Here is a 15829-nt window from a genome sequence, read left to right as displayed (position 1 = left end):
GGTTTAAGGTAAGCCTCAGTTAAACCGTGTCTGGAACAGGTTTAAGGTAAGCCTCAGTTAAACTGTGTCTGGAACAGGTTTAATGTAAGCCTCAGTTAAACTGTCTGGAACAGGTTTAAGGTAAGCCTCAGTTAAACTGTCTGGAACAGGTTTAATGTAAACCTCAGTTAAACTGTCTGGAACAGGTTTAATGTAAACCTCAGTTAAACTGTCTGGAACAGGTTTAATGTAAGCCTCAGTTAAACCGTGTCTGGAACAGGTTTAAGGTAAGCCTCAGTTAAACTGTGTCTGGAACAGGTTTAAGGTAAGCCTAACTGTCTGGAACAGGTTTAAGGTAAGCCTCAGTTAAACCGTGTCTGGAACAGGTTTAATGTAAGCCTCAGTTAAACTGTGTCTGGAACAGGTTTAAGGTAAGCCTCAGTTAAACTGTGTCTGGAACAGGTTTAATGTAAGCCTAACTGTCTGGAACAGGTTTAAGGTAAGCCTCAGTTAAACCGTGTCTGGAACAGGTTTAAGGTAAGCCTCAGTTAAACTGTGTCTGGAACAGGTTTAAGGTAAGCCTCAGTTAAACTGTCTGGAACAGGTTTAAGGTAAGCCTCAGTTAAACTGTGTCTGGAACAGGTTTAATGTAAGCCTCAGTTAAACTGTGTCTGTAACAGGTTTAATGTAAGCCTCAGTTAAACTGTGTCTGGAACAGGTTTAATGTAAGCCTCAGTTAAACTGTGTCTGGAACAGGTTTAATGTAAGCCTCAGTTAAACTGTGTCTGGAACAGGTTTAATGTAAGCCTCAGTTAAACTGTGTCTGTAACAGGTTTAATGTAAGCCTCAGTTAAACTGTGTCTGGAACAGGTTTAATGTAAGCCTCAGTTAAACTGTGTCTGGAACAGGTTTAATGTAAGCCTCAGTTAAACTGTGTCTGGAACAGGTTTAATGTAAGCCTCAGTTAAACTGTCTGGAACAGGTTTAAGGTAAGCCTCAGTTAAACTGTCTGGAACAGGTTTAATGTAAACCTCAGTTAAACTGTCTGGAACAGGTTTAATGTAAACCTCAGTTAAACTGTCTGGAACAGGTTTAATGTAAGCCTCAGTTAAACCGTGTCTGGAACAGGTTTAAGGTAAGCCTCAGTTAAACTGTGTCTGGAACAGGTTTAAGGTAAGCCTAACTGTCTGGAACAGGTTTAAGGTAAGCCTCAGTTAAACCGTGTCTGGAACAGGTTTAATGTAAGCCTCAGTTAAACTGTGTCTGGAACAGGTTTAAGGTAAGCCTCAGTTAAACTGTGTCTGGAACAGGTTTAATGTAAGCCTAACTGTCTGGAACAGGTTTAAGGTAAGCCTCAGTTAAACCGTGTCTGGAACAGGTTTAAGGTAAGCCTCAGTTAAACTGTGTCTGGAACAGGTTTAAGGTAAGCCTCAGTTAAACTGTCTGGAACAGGTTTAAGGTAAGCCTCAGTTAAACTGTGTCTGTAACAGGTTTAATGTAAGCCTCAGTTAAACTGTGTCTGTAACAGGTTTAATGTAAGCCTCAGTTAAACTGTGTCTGGAACAGGTTTAATGTAAGCCTCAGTTAAACTGTGTCTGGAACAGGTTTAAGGTAAGCCTCAGTTAAACTGTCTGGAACAGGTTTAAGGTAAGCCTCAGTTAAACTGTGTCTGGAACAGGTTTAAGGTAAGCCTCAGTTAAACTGTGTCTGGAACAGGTTTAAGGTAAGCCTCAGTTAAACTGTCTGGAACAGGTTTAATGTAAACCTCAGTTAAACCGTCTGGAACAGGTTTAATGTAAACCTCAGTTAAACCGTGTCTGGAACAGGTTTAAGGTAAGCCTCAGTTAAACTGTGTCTGGAACAGGTTTAAGGTAAGCCTCAGTTAAACCGTGTCTGGAACAGGTTTAAGGTAAGCCTCAGTTAAACTGTGTCTGAAACAGGTTTAATGTAAGCCTCAGTTAAACTGTCTGGAACAGGTTTAATGTAAACCTCAGTTAAACTGTCTGGAACAGGTTTAATGTAAGCCTCAGTTAAACTGTGTCTGGAACAGGTTTAAGGTAAGCCTCAGTTAAACTGTGTCTGGAACAGGTTTAAGGTAAGCCTCAGTTAAACTGTGTCTGGAACAGGTTTAAGGTAAGCCTCAGTTAAACCGTGTCTGGAACAGGTTTAAGGTAAGCCTCAGTTAAACTGTGTCTGGAACAGGTTTAATGTAAGCCTCAGTTAAACTGTCTGGAACAGGTTTAATGTAAACCTCAGTTAAACTGTCTGGAACAGGTTTAAGGTAAGCCTCAGTTAAACCGTGTCTGGAACAGGTTTAAGGTAAGCCTCAGTTAAACCGTGTCTGGAACAGGTTTAAGGTAAGCCTCAGTTAAACTGTCTGGAACAGGTTTAATGTAAACTTCCGTTAAACCGTGTCTGGAACAGATTTAATGTAAACCTCAGTTAAACTGTGTCTGGAACAGGTTTAATGTAAACCTCAGTTAAACCGTGTCTGGAACAGGTTTAATGTAAGCCTCAGTTAAACTGTGTCTGGAACTGGTTTAAGGTAAGCCTCAGTTAAACTGTGTCTGGAACAGGTTTAAGGTAAGCCTCAGTTAAACTGTGTCTGGAACAGGTTTAAGGTAAGCCTCAGTTAAACCGTGTCTGGGACAGGTTTAATGTAAGCCTCAGTTAAACTGTGTCTGGAACAGGTTTAAGGTAAGCCTCAGTTAAACTGTGTCTGGAACAGGTTTAATGTAAGCCTCAGTTAAACTGTGTCTGGGACAGGTTTAATGTAAGCCTCAGTTAAACTGTGTCTTGAACAGGTTTAAGGTAAGCCTCAGTTAAACTGTGTCTGGAACAGGTTTAATGTAAACCTCAGTTAAACTGTGTCTGGAACAGGTTTAATGTATGCCTCAGTTAAACTGTGTCTGGAACAGGTTTAATGTAAACCTCAGTTAAACTGTCTGGAACAGGTTTAATGTAAACCTCAGTTAAACTGTCTGGAACAGGTTTAATGTAAGCCTCAGTCAAACTGTGTCTGGAACAGGTTTAATGTAAGCCTCAGTTAAACTGTCTGGAACAGGTTTAATGTAATCCTCAGTTAAACCGTGCCTGTCTCGCACCACCTCCACCGTACCCAGTGGACACCTGCACACTGCTGGCTTTCTTTAGTTCAGTCTCTTCCTGTCAGCTGTGGAGATGCTGCTGCTCCAGAATACCACCCCATAAAAGATGGCTGATGCCATGTACATATACATGGTCAGTGTGTCCTCACCTTGCCCCACTCGGGGCGTCCCGGTTGGGTTCTGGTCCTCAGTCCAGTGATGGAGTCCTTCTTCTCCTTCTTGGCAAGCAGGTCGAGCGCCATCTGCAGGCCGATGGCCTTCATGTCGTTCTTGCTGAGCGCTGACGTCATGTACATGTGCATCTCCAGGAAGCGGCCTGACAGACGGCAGAGGGTCAACAAGGTTTCTGTCTGATCGAGATCGGGATCGGGATCAACATAATAGACAACAATAGACAACATGCATCTACATAATACATTTGAAGGGGATCTGATCAATTCCCTTCATCAGGAGTTCAATAACGTGTAGTGGCAAGAAATACACAAGAATTACTGGAGAAATCACACAAACTGACTTCCGGTACCGTTTAGAGCATGGTCCCAAGAGACTTTCTTTTCAGTTTACATGTTTTACATATGCCTACCAAGTTTCATTAATGTAGATGAAACGTAGCGCTGGGGCTGCTTAAATTAATGTTTGTAGGGGGCGCTATTGAGTCATATTGCCATTCTGAAGCAGTAAAATCATATCAAGTAATTACATATTTGACTTTAAATATGTGTGCTAAGTTTCGAGCATGTTACATTGGTTTATTCGTTCACGGCGAAGGATCAAACTTCTCCGATGCTCCAACTCGCCGCCCTTCAACGAGTCCATACAATCTTCACGATGAAGCATTATCAAGGTCTTAAGTCTATTCTGACACATTCTGAGAGGGATCTGATTAATCTGTGAGGATAAGGGCATAAAAGTAGAAAACATGTAACTTAATGTTGCCACTAGGTGGCGCTATGACTAGAATGCAAAATTATCATATGGATGTCTTCAGGGGCAGTGTGTCATGACATGAAATATGGAGTTGATTACATAATGTATGGCCAAGTAAAAACAACTTCCATTTTCATGGCGAATGGTGTTCTTTGCCGTTGCGGCCTACGCACAAAGTTTTATATTTTTAAAATCCTTTGATAACTTTTCACTACTAAGGTGTCAAGATCACACTGCCCGACTTAGGAATGAATCGGGTTTAATCTCTAGGGAAGAGTTGGCTATTTTACAACTCCCCAAAACGTGAAGAAACGGTTAAAAATGTGCCACTGGGTGGCGCTATGACTAAATTCAAAATTAACATATGGATGTCTTCAGGGTCAGTATGTCATATGAGAAATATGGAGCAGATTAGATAATGTATGGCCGAGTAAAAACAACTTACATTTTCATGGCGAATTGCGTTTTCTTTGAAATAAAACCCTACTCACAAAATCCTTAGATAACATTTCATTGGTAAGGTCTCTAGAACACACAGCCCGATTTTGGAATGAATCGGGTTCAAGCTCTAGGAGGAGTTTGCGGGAAAAAAAGCGAAAAAATGCTAAAAATGGCGATATCGAGCGATTGACTGCAGCGCCCCCTAATGTTCAAATATTATGAAAAAATTAGGTAACGTCAAGGGACTCAATGTGGTGAAGATAGGCCTAGTCATTTGGAAGTTATGTGTCTTTAAATATGAGGCCGCACCCCTAAAAGGTTCATTGGTCCATATCTTCTGAACGCAAGAGATCGGACCAAGCGTTTAGGAGAAAAGGGAAAAAAATTGTTTTTTACAAAATTCAAAATGGCGGAAAATCTAAGTAGGCGCATTTTATGGCGACTATTGCCTTTTTTGTAGAGCAGGTCCAAGTGGACACGTGTACCAAATTCTTAAGTCAATCGGTGATTGTTAGCAAAAAGCGTGGGTCTGTGTGTGTTGGTGTCGGGATCAGAGAACGACAGCTTTCCTCCGTTCCAGTCCAGATTCACTTGGATCCTCTGAAGCTTCTTCTGCAACACAAGCTCTGAATCTAATCTAAGGAAACCGTGCTGAGTATTTACCTCGACAGAACCGTATTCTCCATGATCTCTCTTCCTCTGGACGGTCTCAGCTAACACCCCAACGTCCGTGTTTGGTCCATTAAAAGGGGTAGCTGTATCTGGATTGGCCCGTTCAATGAGCTTCCTGCATCTGGATTGGTCCGTTCGAAGGGGTTGCTGCATCTGGATTGGACCATTAAAATGGGTCGCTGTGTCTGGATTGGTCCATTCAAAGTGATCGCTTCGTCTGGGTTGTTCCATTCAAAGGGGTCGCTGTGTCTGTATTGGTCTGTTCAAAGAGATTGCTGCGTCTGGATTGGTCCATTCAAAGTGATCGCTTCGTCTGGGTTGGTCCATTCAAAGGGGTCGCTGTGTCTGTATTGGTCTGTTCAAAGAGATTGCTGCGTCTGGATTGGTCCATTCAAAGTGATCGCTTCGTCTGGGTTGGTCCATTCAAAGGGGTCGCTGTGTCTGTATTGGTCCATTCAAAGGGGTGGCAGCATCTGGATTGGTCCATTCAAAGGGGTCGCTGCGTCTGTATTGGTCCATTCAAAGGGGTCGCAGTATCTGGATTGGTCCATTCAAAGGGGTCGCTGCGTCTGTATTGGTCCATTCAAAGGGGTCGTAGCATCTGGATTGGTCCATTCAAAGGAGTTGCTGCGTCTGAATTTGTCCGTTCAAAGGGGTCGCTGTGTCTGGATTGGTCCATTCAAAGGAGTCGCTATGTCTGGATTGGTCTATTCAAAGAGAGTGCTGCATCTGGATTGGTCTGTTCCAAGGGGTCACTGCGTCTGGATTGGTCCATTCAAAGAGATTGCTGCATCTGGATTGGTCCGTTCCAAGGGGTTGCTGCTTCTGGATTGGTCCGTTTCAAGGGGTTGCTGCTTCTGGATTGGTCCGTTCCAAGGGGTTGCTGCGTCTGGATTGGTACATTCAAAGAGATTGCTGCATCTGGATTGGTCCGTTCCAAGGGGTTGCTGCTTCTGGATTGGTCCGTTTCAAGGGGTTGCTGCATCTGGATTGGTCCGTTCCAAGGGGTTGCTGCTTCTGGATTGGTCCGTTTCAAGGGGTTGCTGCTTCTGGATTGGTCCGTTTCAAGGGGTTGCTGCTTCTGGATTGGTCCCTTCCAAGGGGTCGCTGTGTCTGGATTGGTCCATTCAAAGGAGTCGCTATGTCTGGATTGGTCTATTCAAAGAGATTGCTGCATCTGGATTGGTCCTTTCCAAGGGGTTGCTGCTTCTGGATTGGTCCGTTCCAAGGGGTTGCTGCTTCTGGATTGGTCCGTTCCAAGGGGTTGCTGCGTCTGGATTGGTACATTCAAAGAGATTGCTAAATCTGGATTGGTCCGTTCCAAGAGGTTGCTGCTTCTGGATTGGTCCGTTACAAGGGGTTGCTGCTTCTGGATTGGTCCGTTACAAGGGGTTGCTGCTTCTGGATTGGTCCGTTCCAAGGGGTTGCTGCGTCTGGATTGGTACATTCAAAGAGATTGCTAAATCTGGATTGGTCCGTTCAAAGGGGTTGCTGCATCTGGATTGGTCCATTAAAATGGGTCGCTGTGTCTGGATTGGTCCATTCAAAGTGATCGCTTCGTCTGGGTTGTTCCATTCAAAGGGGTTGCTGTGTCTGTATTGGTCCGTTCAAAGAGATCGCTGCGTCTAGATTGGTCCATTCAAAGTGATCGCTTCGTCTGGGTTGGTCCATTCAAAGGGGTCACTGTGTCTGGATTGGTCCGTTCAAAGAGATTGTTGCGTCTGGATTGGTCCATGTCAAAGGGGTCATTGTGTCTGGATTGGTCCATTCACAGGGGTCGCTGTATCTGGAATGGTCCGTTCAATGAGCTTCCTGCATCTGGATTGGTCCGTTCGAAGTGGTTGCTGCATCTGGATTGGTCCATTTGAAGAGGTTGCTGCATGTGGATTTGTCCATTCAAAGGGATCGCTGCGTTTGATTTGGTCCATTAAAATGGGTCGCTGCGTCTAGATTGGTCTGTTCAAAGGGGTTGCTGCGTGTGGATTGGTCCATTAAAATGGGTCGCTGTGTCTGGATTGGTCCATTCAAAGTGATCGCTTTGTCTGGGTTGGTCTATTCAAAGAGATTGTTCCGTCTGGATTGGTCCATTTCAAAGGGGTTGTTGTGTCTGGATTGGTCCATTTCAAAGGGGTTGCTGCATCTGGATTGGTCCGTTCGAAGGAGTTGCTGCATCTGGATTGGTCCATTCGAAGGGGTTGCTGCATGTGGATTGGTCCATTCAAAGGGATCGCTGCATCTGGTTTGGTCCGTTCAATGAGCTTGCTGCCTCTGGATTGGTCCATTAAAAGGGGTCGCTGCGTCTACATTGGTCTGTTCAAAGGAGTTGCTGCGTGTGGATTGATGCATGTAAAGGGGTTGCTGCATCTGGATTGGTCCATTCAAAGGGCTCGCTGCCTCTGGTTTGGTCCATTAAAATGGGTCGCTGTGTCTGGGTTGGTCCATTCAAACAAGTCGCTGTGTCTGTATTGGTCCATTCAAAGGGGTCGCTGTGTCTGGATTGGTCTGTTCAAAGAGATTGTTGCGTCTGGATTGGTCCATGTCAAAGGGGTCGTTGTGTCTGGATTGGTCCATGCAAAGGGGTCGCAGCATCTGGATTGGTCCATTCAAAGGGATGGCAGCATTTGGATTGGTCCATTCAAAGGGGTCACTGCGTCTGTATTGGTCCATTCAAAGGGGTCGCAGCGTCTGGATTGGTCCATTCGAAGGGGTCGCTGCGTCTGTATTGGTCCGTTCAAAGGGGTCGCAGCATCTGAATTGGTCCATTCAAAGGGGTCGCTGCGTCTGAATTGGTCCGTTCAAAGGGGTCGCTGTGTCTGGATTGGTCCATTCAAAGGAGTCGCTGTGTCTGGATTGGTCTCTTCAAAGAGATTACTGCGTCTGGATTGGTCCATTCAAAGGGGTCGCTGTGTCTGGATTGGTCCATTCAAAGGAGTCGCTATGTCTGGATTGGTCTATTCAAAGAGAGTGCTGCATCTGGATTGGTCTGTTCCAAGGGGTCACTGCGTCTGGATTGGTCCATTCAAAGAGATTGCTGCATCTGGATTGGTCCGTTCCAAGGGGTTGCTGCTTCTGGATTGGTCCGTTTCAAGGGGTTGCTGCTTCTGGATTGGTCCGTTCCAAGGGGTTGCTGCGTCTGGATTGGTACATTCAAAGAGATTGCTGCATCTGGATTGGTCCGTTCCAAGGGGTTGCTGCTTCTGGATTGGTCCGTTTCAAGGGGTTGCTGCTTCTGGATTGGTCCGTTCCAAGGGGTCGCTGTGTCTGGATTGGTCCATTCAAAGGAGTCGCTATGTCTGGATTGGTCTATTCAAAGAGATTGCTGCATCTGGATTGGTCCTTTCCAAGGGGTTGCTGCTTCTGGATTGGTCCGTTCCAAGGGGTTGCTGCTTCTGGATTGGTCCGTTCCAAGGGGTTGCTGCGTCTGGATTGGTACATTCAAAGAGATTGCTAAATCTGGATTGGTCCGTTCCAAGAGGTTGCTGCTTCTGGATTGGTCCGTTACAAGGGGTTGCTGCTTCTGGATTGGTCCGTTCCAAGGGGTTGCTGCGTCTGGATTGGTACATTCAAAGAGATTGCTAAATCTGGATTGGTCCGTTCAAAGGGGTTGCTGCATCTGGATTGGTCCATTCAAATGGGTCGCTGTGTCTGGATTGGTCCATTCAAAGTGATCACTTCGTCTGGGTTGTTCCATTCAAAGGGGTTGCTGTGTCTGTATTGGTCCGTTCAAAGAGATTGCTGCGTCTAGATTGGTCCATTCAAAGTGATCGCTTCGTCTGGGTTGGTCCATTCAAAGGGGTCACTGTGTCTGGATTGGTCCGTTCAAAGAGATTGTTGCGTCTGGATTGGTCCATGTCAAAGGGGTCATTGTGTCTGGATTGGTCCATTCAAAGGGGTCGCTGTATCTGGAATGGTCCGTTCAATGAGCTTCCTGCATCTGGATTGGTCCGTTCGAAGTGTTTGCTGCATCTGGATTGGTCCATTCGAAGGGGTTGCTGCATGTGGATTGGTCCATTCAAAGGGATCGCCGCGTTTGGTTTGGTCCATTAAAATGGGTCGCTGCGTCTAGATTGGTCTGTTCAAAGGGGTTGCTGGGTGTGGATTGGTCCATTAAAATGGGTCGCTGTGTCTGGATTGGTCCATTCAAAGGAGTCGCTATGTCTGGATTGGTCTATTCAAAGAGATTGCTGCATCTGGATTGGTCCTTTCCAAGGGGTTGCTGCTTCTGGTTTGGTCCGTTCCAAGGGGTTGCTGCTTCTGGATTGGTCCGTTCCAAGGGGTTGCTGCGTCTGGATTGGTACATTCAAAGAGATTGCTAAATCTGGATTGGTCCGTTCCAAGAGGTTGCTGCTTCTGGATTGGTCCGTTACAAGGGGTTGCTGCTTCTGGATTGGTCCGTTACAAGGGGTTGCTGCTTCTGGATTGGTCCGTTCCAAGGGGTTGCTGCGTCTGGATTGGTACATTCAAAGAGATTGCTAAATCTGGATTGGTCCGTTCAAAGGGGTTGCTGCATCTGGTTTGGTCCATTAAAATGGGTCACTGTGTCTGGATTGGTCCATTCAAAGTGATCGCTTCGTCTGGGTTGTTCCATTCAAAGGGGTCGCTGTGTCTGTATTGGTCCGTTCAAAGAGATTGCTGCGTCTAGATTGGTCCATTCAAAGTGATCGCTTCGTCTGGGTTGGTCCATTCAAAGGGGTCACTGTGTCTGGATTGGTCCGTTCAAAGAGATTGTTGCGTCTGGATTGGTCCATGTCAAAGGGGTCATTGTGTCTGGATTGGTCCATTCAAAGGGGTCGCTGTATCTGGAATGGTCCGTTCAATGAGCTTCCTGCATCTGGATTGGTCCGTTCGAAGTGGTTGCTGCATCTGGATTGGTCCATTTGAAGAGGTTGCTGCATGTGGATTTGTCCATTCAAAGGGATCGCTGCGTTTGATTTGGTCCATTAAAATGGGTCGCCGCGTCTAGATTGGTCTGTTCAAAGGGGTTGCTGCGTGTGGATTGGTCCATTAAAATGGGTCGCTGTGTCTGGATTGGTCCATTCAAAGTGATCGCTTTGTCTGGGTTGGTCTATTCAAAGAGATTGTTCCGTCTGGATTGGTCCATTTCAAAGGGGTTGTTGTGTCTGGATTGGTCCATTTCAAAGGGGTTGCTGCATCTGGATTGGTCCGTTCGAAGGAGTTGCTGCATCTGGATTGGTCCATTCGAAGGGGTTGCTGCATGTGGATTGGTCCATTCAAAGGGATCGCTGCATCTGGTTTGGTCCGTTCAATGAGCTTGCTGCCTCTGGATTGGTCCATTAAAAGGGGTCGCTGCGTCTACATTGGTCTGTTCAAAGGAGTTGCTGCGTGTGGATTGATGCATGTAAAGGGGTTGCTGCATCTGGATTGGTCCATTCAAAGGGCTCGCTGCCTCTGGTTTGGTCCATTAAAATGGGTCGCTGTGTCTGGGTTGGTCCATTCAAACAAGTCGCTGTGTCTGTATTGGTCCATTCAAAGGGGTCGCTGTGTCTGGATTGGTCTGTTCAAAGAGATTGTTGCGTCTGGATTGGTCCATGTCAAAGGGGTCGTTGTGTCTGGATTGGTCCATGCAAAGGGGTCGCAGCATCTGGATTGGTCCATTCAAAGGGATGGCAGCATTTGGATTGGTCCATTCAAAGGGGTCACTGCGTCTGTATTGGTCCATTCAAAGGGGTCGCAGCGTCTGGATTGGTCCATTCGAAGGGGTCGCTGCGTCTGTATTGGTCCGTTCAAAGGGGTCGCAGCATCTGAATTGGTCCATTCAAAGGGGTCGCTGCGTCTGAATTGGTCCGTTCAAAGGGGTCGCTGTGTCTGGATTGGTCCATTCAAAGGAGTCGCTGTGTCTGGATTGGTCTCTTCAAAGAGATTACTGCGTCTGGATTGGTCCATTCAAAGGGGTCGCTGTGTCTGGATTGGTCCATTCAAAGGAGTCGCTATGTCTGGATTGGTCTATTCAAAGAGAGTGCTGCATCTGGATTGGTCTGTTCCAAGGGGTCACTGCGTCTGGATTGGTCCATTCAAAGAGATTGCTGCATCTGGATTGGTCCGTTCCAAGGGGTTGCTGCTTCTGGATTGGTCCGTTTCAAGGGGTTGCTGCTTCTGGATTGGTCCGTTCCAAGGGGTTGCTGCGTCTGGATTGGTACATTCAAAGAGATTGCTGCATCTGGATTGGTCCGTTCCAAGGGGTTGCTGCTTCTGGATTGGTCCGTTTCAAGGGGTTGCTGCTTCTGGATTGGTCCGTTCCAAGGGGTCGCTGTGTCTGGATTGGTCCATTCAAAGGAGTCGCTATGTCTGGATTGGTCTATTCAAAGAGATTGCTGCATCTGGATTGGTCCTTTCCAAGGGGTTGCTGCTTCTGGATTGGTCCGTTCCAAGGGGTTGCTGCTTCTGGATTGGTCCGTTCCAAGGGGTTGCTGCGTCTGGATTGGTACATTCAAAGAGATTGCTAAATCTGGATTGGTCCGTTCCAAGAGGTTGCTGCTTCTGGATTGGTCCGTTACAAGGGGTTGCTGCTTCTGGATTGGTCCGTTCCAAGGGGTTGCTGCGTCTGGATTGGTACATTCAAAGAGATTGCTAAATCTGGATTGGTCCGTTCAAAGGGGTTGCTGCATCTGGATTGGTCCATTCAAATGGGTCGCTGTGTCTGGATTGGTCCATTCAAAGTGATCACTTCGTCTGGGTTGTTCCATTCAAAGGGGTTGCTGTGTCTGTATTGGTCCGTTCAAAGAGATTGCTGCGTCTAGATTGGTCCATTCAAAGTGATCGCTTCGTCTGGGTTGGTCCATTCAAAGGGGTCACTGTGTCTGGATTGGTCCGTTCAAAGAGATTGTTGCGTCTGGATTGGTCCATGTCAAAGGGGTCATTGTGTCTGGATTGGTCCATTCAAAGGGGTCGCTGTATCTGGAATGGTCCGTTCAATGAGCTTCCTGCATCTGGATTGGTCCGTTCGAAGTGTTTGCTGCATCTGGATTGGTCCATTCGAAGGGGTTGCTGCATGTGGATTGGTCCATTCAAAGGGATCGCCGCGTTTGGTTTGGTCCATTAAAATGGGTCGCTGCGTCTAGATTGGTCTGTTCAAAGGGGTTGCTGGGTGTGGATTGGTCCATTAAAATGGGTCGCTGTGTCTGGATTGGTCCATTCAAAGGAGTCGCTATGTCTGGATTGGTCTATTCAAAGAGATTGCTGCATCTGGATTGGTCCTTTCCAAGGGGTTGCTGCTTCTGGTTTGGTCCGTTCCAAGGGGTTGCTGCTTCTGGATTGGTCCGTTCCAAGGGGTTGCTGCGTCTGGATTGGTACATTCAAAGAGATTGCTAAATCTGGATTGGTCCGTTCCAAGAGGTTGCTGCTTCTGGATTGGTCCGTTACAAGGGGTTGCTGCTTCTGGATTGGTCCGTTACAAGGGGTTGCTGCTTCTGGATTGGTCCGTTCCAAGGGGTTGCTGCGTCTGGATTGGTACATTCAAAGAGATTGCTAAATCTGGATTGGTCCGTTCAAAGGGGTTGCTGCATCTGGTTTGGTCCATTAAAATGGGTCACTGTGTCTGGATTGGTCCATTCAAAGTGATCGCTTCGTCTGGGTTGTTCCATTCAAAGGGGTCGCTGTGTCTGTATTGGTCCGTTCAAAGAGATTGCTGCGTCTAGATTGGTCCATTCAAAGTGATCGCTTCGTCTGGGTTGGTCCATTCAAAGGGGTCACTGTGTCTGGATTGGTCCGTTCAAAGAGATTGTTGCGTCTGGATTGGTCCATGTCAAAGGGGTCATTGTGTCTGGATTGGTCCATTCAAAGGGGTCGCTGTATCTGGAATGGTCCGTTCAATGAGCTTCCTGCATCTGGATTGGTCCGTTCGAAGTGGTTGCTGCATCTGGATTGGTCCATTTGAAGAGGTTGCTGCATGTGGATTTGTCCATTCAAAGGGATCGCTGCGTTTGATTTGGTCCATTAAAATGGGTCGCCGCGTCTAGATTGGTCTGTTCAAAGGGGTTGCTGCGTGTGGATTGGTCCATTAAAATGGGTCGCTGTGTCTGGATTGGTCCATTCAAAGTGATCGCTTTGTCTGGGTTGGTCTATTCAAAGAGATTGTTCCGTCTGGATTGGTCCATTTCAAAGGGGTTGTTGTGTCTGGATTGGTCCATTTCAAAGGGGTTGCTGCATCTGGATTGGTCCGTTCGAAGGAGTTGCTGCATCTGGATTGGTCCATTCGAAGGGGTTGCTGCATGTGGATTGGTCCATTCAAAGGGATCGCTGCATCTGGTTTGGTCCGTTCAATGAGCTTGCTGCCTCTGGATTGGTCCATTAAAAGGGGTCGCTGCGTCTACATTGGTCTGTTCAAAGGAGTTGCTGCGTGTGGATTGATGCATGTAAAGGGGTTGCTGCATCTGGATTGGTCCATTCAAAGGGCTCGCTGCCTCTGGTTTGGTCCATTAAAATGGGTCGCTGTGTCTGGGTTGGTCCATTCAAACAAGTCGCTGTGTCTGTATTGGTCCATTCAAAGGGGTCGCTGTGTCTGGATTGGTCTGTTCAAAGAGATTGTTGCGTCTGGATTGGTCCATGTCAAAGGGGTCGTTGTGTCTGGATTGGTCCATGCAAAGGGGTCGCAGCATCTGGATTGGTCCATTCAAAGGGATGGCAGCATTTGGATTGGTCCATTCAAAGGGGTCACTGCGTCTGTATTGGTCCATTCAAAGGGGTCGCAGCGTCTGGATTGGTCCATTCGAAGGGGTCGCTGCGTCTGTATTGGTCCATTCAAAGGGGTCGCAGCATCTGAATTGGTCCATTCAAAGGGGTCGCTGCGTCTGAATTGGTCCGTTCAAAGGGGTCGCTGTGTCTGGATTGGTCCATTCAAAGGAGTCGCTGTGTCTGGAGTGGTCTGTTCAAAGAGATTGCTGCATCTGGATTGGTCCATTCAAAGGGGTCACTGCATCTGGATTGGTCTCTTCAAAGAGATTACTGCGTCTGGATTGGTCCATTCAAAGGGGTCGCTGTGTCTGGATTGGTCCATTCAAAGTGATCGCTTTTTCTGGGTTGGTCTATTCAAAGAGATTGTTCCGTCTGGATTGGTCCATTTCAAAGGGGTTGTTGTGTCTGGATTGGTCCATTTCAAAGGGGTTGCTGCATCTGGATTGGTCCGTTCGAAGGAGTTGCTGCATCTGGATTGGTCCATTCGAAGGGGTTGCTGCATGTGGATTGGTCCATTCAAAGGGATCGCTGCATCTGGTTTGGTCCGTTCAATGAGCTTGCTGCCTCTGGATTGGTCCATTAAAAGGGGTCGCTGCGTCTACATTGGTCTGTTCAAAGGAGTTGCTGCGTGTGGATTGATGCATGTAAAGGGGTTGCTGCATCTGGATTGGTCCATTCAAAGGGCTCGCTGCCTCTGGTTTGGTCCATTAAAATGGGTCGCTGTGTCTGGGTTGGTCCATTCAAACAAGTCGCTGTGTCTGTATTGGTCCATTCAAAGGGGTCGCTGTGTCTGTATTGGTCCATTCAAAGGTGTCACTGCGTCTGGATTGGTCCATTCAAAGTGATCGCTTCGTCTGGGTTGGTCCATTCAAACGGGTCGCTGTGTCTGGATTGGTCCATGCAAAGGGGTCGCAGCATCTGGATTGGTCCATTCAAAGGGGTCGCAGCGTTTGGGTTGGTCCATTCAAAGGGGTCGCAGCATCTGGATTGGTCCATTCAAAGGGGTCGCTGCGTCTGTATTGGTCCATTCAAAGGGGTCGTAGCATCTGGATTGGTCCATTCAAAGGGGTTGCTGCGTCTGAATTTGTCCGTTCAAAGGGGTCGCTGTGTCTGGATTGGTCCATTCAAAGGAGTCGCTATGTCTGATTGGTCTATTCAAAGAGAGTGCTGCATCTGGATTGGTCTGTTCCAAGGGGTCACTGTGTCTGGATTGGTCCATTCAAAGAGTTTGCTGCATCTGGATTGGTCCGTTCCAAGGGGTTGCTGCTTCTGGATTGGTCCGTTTCAAGGGGTTGCTGCTTCTGGATTGGTCCGTTCCAAGGGGTTGCTGCGTCTGGATTGGTACATTCAAAGAGATTGCTGCATCTGGATTGGTCCGTTCCAAGGGGTTGCTGCTTCTGGATTGGTCCGTTTCAAGGGGTTGCTGCTTCTGGATTGGTCCCTTCCAAGGGGTCGCTGTGTCTGGATTGGTCCATTCAAAGGAGTCGCTATGTCTGGATTGGTCTATTCAAAGAGATTGCTGCATCTGGATTGGTCCTTTCCAAGGGGTTGCTGCTTCTGGATTGGTCCGTTCCAAGGGGTTGCTGCTTCTGGATTGGTCCGTTCCAAGGGGTTGCTGCGTCTGGATTGGTACATTCAAAGAGATTGCTAAATCTGGATTGGTCCGTTCCAAGAGGTTGCTGCTTCTGGATTGGTCCGTTACAAGGGGTTGCTGCTTCTGGATTGGTCCGTTACAAGGGGTTGCTGCTTCTGGATTGGTCCGTTCCAAGGGGTTGCTGCGTCTGGATTGGTACATTCAAAGAGATTGCTAAATCTGGATTGGTCCGTTCAAAGGGGTTGCTGCATCTGGATTGGTCCATTAAAATGGGTCGCTGTGTCTGGATTGGTCCATTCAAAGTGATCGCTTCGTCTGGGTTGTTCCATTCAAAGGGGTTGCTGTGTCTGTATTGGTCCGTTCAAAGAGATCGCTGCGTCTAGATTGGTCCATTCAAAGTGATCGCTTCGTCTGGGTT

At 47.2% G+C, this 15829-nt stretch overlaps 1 protein-coding gene across 1 annotated transcript in view; it reads right to left on the bottom strand.

The window, feature by feature from the left end:
• nox5 (NADPH oxidase, EF-hand calcium binding domain 5) overlaps positions 1-15829 on the bottom strand; it is a 52313-nt gene that overhangs the window by 3844 nt on the left and 32640 nt on the right. The window contains exon 15 of the mRNA XM_034535312.1: positions 3236-3402. Within this exon, the coding sequence (XP_034391203.1) occupies positions 3236-3402 (167 nt within the window). The remainder of the gene's footprint in view (positions 1-3235; positions 3403-15829) is intronic.

Source organism: Cyclopterus lumpus, chromosome 6, assembly GCF_009769545.1.
Source record: "Cyclopterus lumpus isolate fCycLum1 chromosome 6, fCycLum1.pri, whole genome shotgun sequence".
In the NCBI taxonomy this organism is placed as follows: Eukaryota; Metazoa; Chordata; class Actinopteri; order Perciformes; family Cyclopteridae; genus Cyclopterus; species Cyclopterus lumpus.
This window is presented reverse-complemented; position numbering and strand designations above follow the sequence as displayed.